Here is a 3904-nt window from a genome sequence, read left to right as displayed (position 1 = left end):
TACCCTCCAACCTTCAAGCTACTGGGAGAAGCTCATAAAGCGAGAGAGTATCAGACAAAACTCCTAAGTCTGAACCTTTAATGTTCTCAATTTTTTCTCATGCTGTTTCTTCAGTAGTAAAGTACCCTAAAATTGAAAAAATGTTAGGGTCAATAGTGAGCTGTACTGCCTTCCCTTTGGTATATGTAGTACAAAGTCTTCCCTAAGAAGACTAGTTCCATAACTTTATTGGGCACATATACTGTGCCTCAAGAAAATATTATCAGAGTGATAAGTTATGATATAGTTTTCCAGGTCAGTTAGAAGATGACATATTAACTGCATTCATATAAAAGTTTGTGAAATTATTACAAAGAGGATAAATAACTTTTCATAAGGATAAAAGAGGAAATTTCAAAACATTATCTAGATGGCCATGTGGACTGAAGGGTATCTCAGTTTTAATCTAGAGTGATTCTACTTATGGTCTTGTAAAGCAGTGATTATAATGAGTTATCAGAGGTTTTAAAAAACTTTTAATGAATGATCTCTCTAATAATCACTTTGATTATATTATTTTAGTTCTCAAATTCAAACATATCTCTTTAATTTTCATGAGACTTTATGAAATATTTGAGAACCTAAAGCACTTTTTTCATTTTTAATTTCAATTCTATTAGGCAACATATAATACATCATTATTTTGAAGCACTTTTAAAATCACTCTTCTTAATAATTTGAGATGAAGAGCTGGGTCTTTTCATTAGGACATTGAGACATTGATTCTTTTCCAGCACTTTGTGGAGGGAAAAAACAGCACATATGGGAATTATAATACTGTCATCTCACCTGAATCAGCAGTGCATTCTCTTCTCTCTTTCCTGATTTTAGAAGCAGCAAGCCAATGATTGGGGGAGGAAATTTTACACGGATCACCTATTTCATCCTTTTGGGATTCTCTGATTTTCCCAGAATCCTAGCAGTGCTCTTTGTTGTATTCCTGCTGATCTATATTTTGACTCTGACTTGGAACCTGTGCCTCATCATCTTAATAAGGATGGACTCTCACCTCCACACACCCATGTACTTCTTCCTCAGTAATCTGTCATTCATCGATATCTGCTATGTGACCTCTATAGCTCCCAAGATGCTCTCCAACTTTTTCCAAGAGCAGCAGACTATCACCTTTGTGGGTTGTGCTGTTCAGTACTTTGTCTTTTCAACCATGGGACTGAGTGAGTCTTGTCTCATGACAGCCATGGCTTATGACCGATATAGTGCCATTTGCAATCCACTTCTCTATTCATCCATCATGTCACCCACCCTCTGTATTCGGATGGTGCTGGGATCCTATTTGGCTGGACTCTCTGCTTCTATATCCCAGTTGTGTACCATATTTCAGCTCCACTTTTGTGGGCCTAATGTCATCAAGCACTTCTTCTGTGACATGCCCCAACTGATAATCCTATCCTGTACTGATACTTTCTTTGTGCAATTGTTGATTGCTATATTATCAATGATCTTTGGGATAATAAATGCCCTCATTATCATGTTATCTTATGGCTATATTGTCATGTCCATCATGAAGATCACTTCAGCTAAAGGCAGGTCCAAGGCTTTCAACACCTGTGCTTCTCATTTGACTGCAGTTTCCCTCTTCTATACCTCAAGTATCTCTGTCTACTTGAGTTCCAGCTCTGGTGGGTCCTCCAGTTTTGACAGATTTGCATCAGTATTCTACACTGTGGTTATTCCGATGTTGAATCCCTTGATTTACAGTCTGAGGAACAAGGAAATCAAAGATGCCTTGAAGAGGTTACAAAAGAAGAGATGGTCCTGCTGAGGCCCTGTCCAGATTTGTCCTCTCAGAAAACTTAATCCCCAGTAATATGCACAGTAATGTACTCTAGTTCATATTGCCTTTGGGTAAAGAAATGTTAATTTGACACAGATAATATGCCCAATGGAATGACAGCTGACTTGATTCCTCACAAGCACAATACCTTTAAGTTCTAGAGGTTCATACTTTCAACCTGCATGAGGAGTGGCCTCATCATTTATTAATATTCTGCAAGTGGGTTACCTGGGTGTCTCAGTCAGTTAAGCATCTGTCTTCTGCTCAGGTTATAATCCCAGGGTGTTCGGATTGAGCCCCGCATCAGGGGTTTCTGCCCACACCCCAGTCTTTACCAGCTGTAATCTAAGGAAACGAGAGGTCATTGGAATCATAAAGAGGAATGGATTGAAGGATGTGTCCTTCAGTACCATTTACTTCATGAGTCTACTGACTTTGTTTCTTCCTTCTAGTGTTCAGTGGGGAGTTCTGATTGAAGATGATGTTCAACTTCCATATCACAGCCAATAGGTTTTTCTGATATTGTGGAATTCAAACCTTTCTCTTTCATTAAGTCAGCAAAATTTACCCTGTCTGACATAGCCAGTGTTTCATACTATGAAACAATTTCTAATATTTCAAGCATCTGTTCATGTTGGTGTGAGGAAACCTGTGTGAAAACTCATTGTAATAATCGTTACTGAGGGGTGCCTTGGTAGCTCAGGTGGTTAAGCGTCTGCCTCATGTCATGATCTCAGCTCTGGGATCAAGCTCCACTTTGGGCTCTCCACTCAGTAGGGAGTTAGTCTCACTCCCCCTCTGTGCTTTCTTTGTATCTCAAGAAATAAATTAAAAAATAAAAAAAGAGTTACTCAATATTAAATATTGTAGACTAAGAAGAAATATGGAGAGTTGGTATACTTTTTTATTGTCTGTGTTCAACATTTTATGTCATAGAAATCTATGGTTTTGTTTGGGGTGATCTAATTTATGGAGTAGATGGTTAGACTTACTCTAACACTGATATTTTCTAGAAAGCCTCAAGAGCCTGTGTGGGTATAGTGTGATAAGCAGGGTTTTTAACTTTGGCCAGTTTTCTCTATCTGAAGCAGAACATAATACTTTTGGTCCTTGTGATCTGTTTGAAATGTGGAACAAGAAGTGTATGAACACTGACCACTGATATACAGGATGCTCAGACTTGAACCAACTGATATAAAACAGATGTCATTACAATTACATATTACCCGTAGAGATTCATTGGGTTTTAAACATGTTTTTTGGGGTAGGGTCTCTGTTCTAATAAGTCATGTAATTCTTCCTTTTAATTAAGGACTATAACTGAAGAGCTATTAGAAGCCTTGCCAAATTTTTCACAAGTCTGTAGATGGGCAGGATTGAGAGAAGGAAAATCATTGAACCTCTGGGAGAGAATGTGAAGGCTCATCCATGCCAAAGAAGTAGTGCAGTATGAATAAAGGATGTGTGCCCTCCTCCCCCACCCCCATGCAGGCATAGGTATGTTCTTTGAAGCATTGTTCTTTCAAAATGTGTAATAATGTATGAGACATCTTTCTAAGAAACCATGAGGGCTTCAGTAGGAGAAGAACCTCTGTGAGGAATGTAACAATAACCAATGTGTTATTGGTTATGGTCATTAAGCTATGCATTAGATTGTCAGATTTCTTCATCTCTTAGTTGCAAAATTGTACCTTTTCAAAAATCACCTCTTCAGTTCCCTTGAACTCCAGGCCCTGCTGACCCCATTGTACTCTCTGTTACTAGGAGTTTGGCTTTTTGATTCTGTGTATTAGTGATCTCATACAGTATTTGTCTTTCTCTGTCTGGGTCATCTCACTTGGTATAATGCCCTCAGTGTGCATCCGTGATGCCTCAAATGTCAGGATTTCCTTCACTGTCCTAGTTGAATAATAGTCCCCTGTATTGTGTATAAACACCATGTCTTCTTTATCATTCCCATATCTTGTCTATTATGAATAATGCTGCAATAAACATGGGAATGCAGATTATCTTTTTCGTATATGTTTTTGTTTCTGTTGAATGTATACCCAGAAGTGGGGTTGGTGTATC

General features: G+C 38.3%; 1 protein-coding gene across 1 annotated transcript; it reads left to right on the top strand.

The window, feature by feature from the left end:
• The first annotated feature begins 883 nt into the window (after positions 1–883).
• Positions 884–1822, top strand: LOC123949725 (olfactory receptor 5AN1-like). Its single transcript, XM_046017306.1, has one exon. It carries the CDS (start codon positions 884–886, stop codon positions 1820–1822), a length of 939 nt encoding a protein of 312 aa, XP_045873262.1.
• Positions 1823–3904: the final 2082 nt, after the last annotated feature.

Source organism: Meles meles, chromosome 8, assembly GCF_922984935.1.
Source record: "Meles meles chromosome 8, mMelMel3.1 paternal haplotype, whole genome shotgun sequence".
NCBI classification, from domain to species: domain Eukaryota; kingdom Metazoa; phylum Chordata; class Mammalia; order Carnivora; family Mustelidae; genus Meles; species Meles meles.
The sequence above is the reverse complement of the archived record's forward strand: the minus strand, read 5'-3'. Positions and strand labels throughout refer to the sequence as shown.

Coding starts and splice junctions, on each gene's coding strand:
- LOC123949725 (XM_046017306.1), top strand. CDS start 884: ATGATTGGGGGAGGAAATTTTACACGGATCACCTATTTCATCCTTTTG.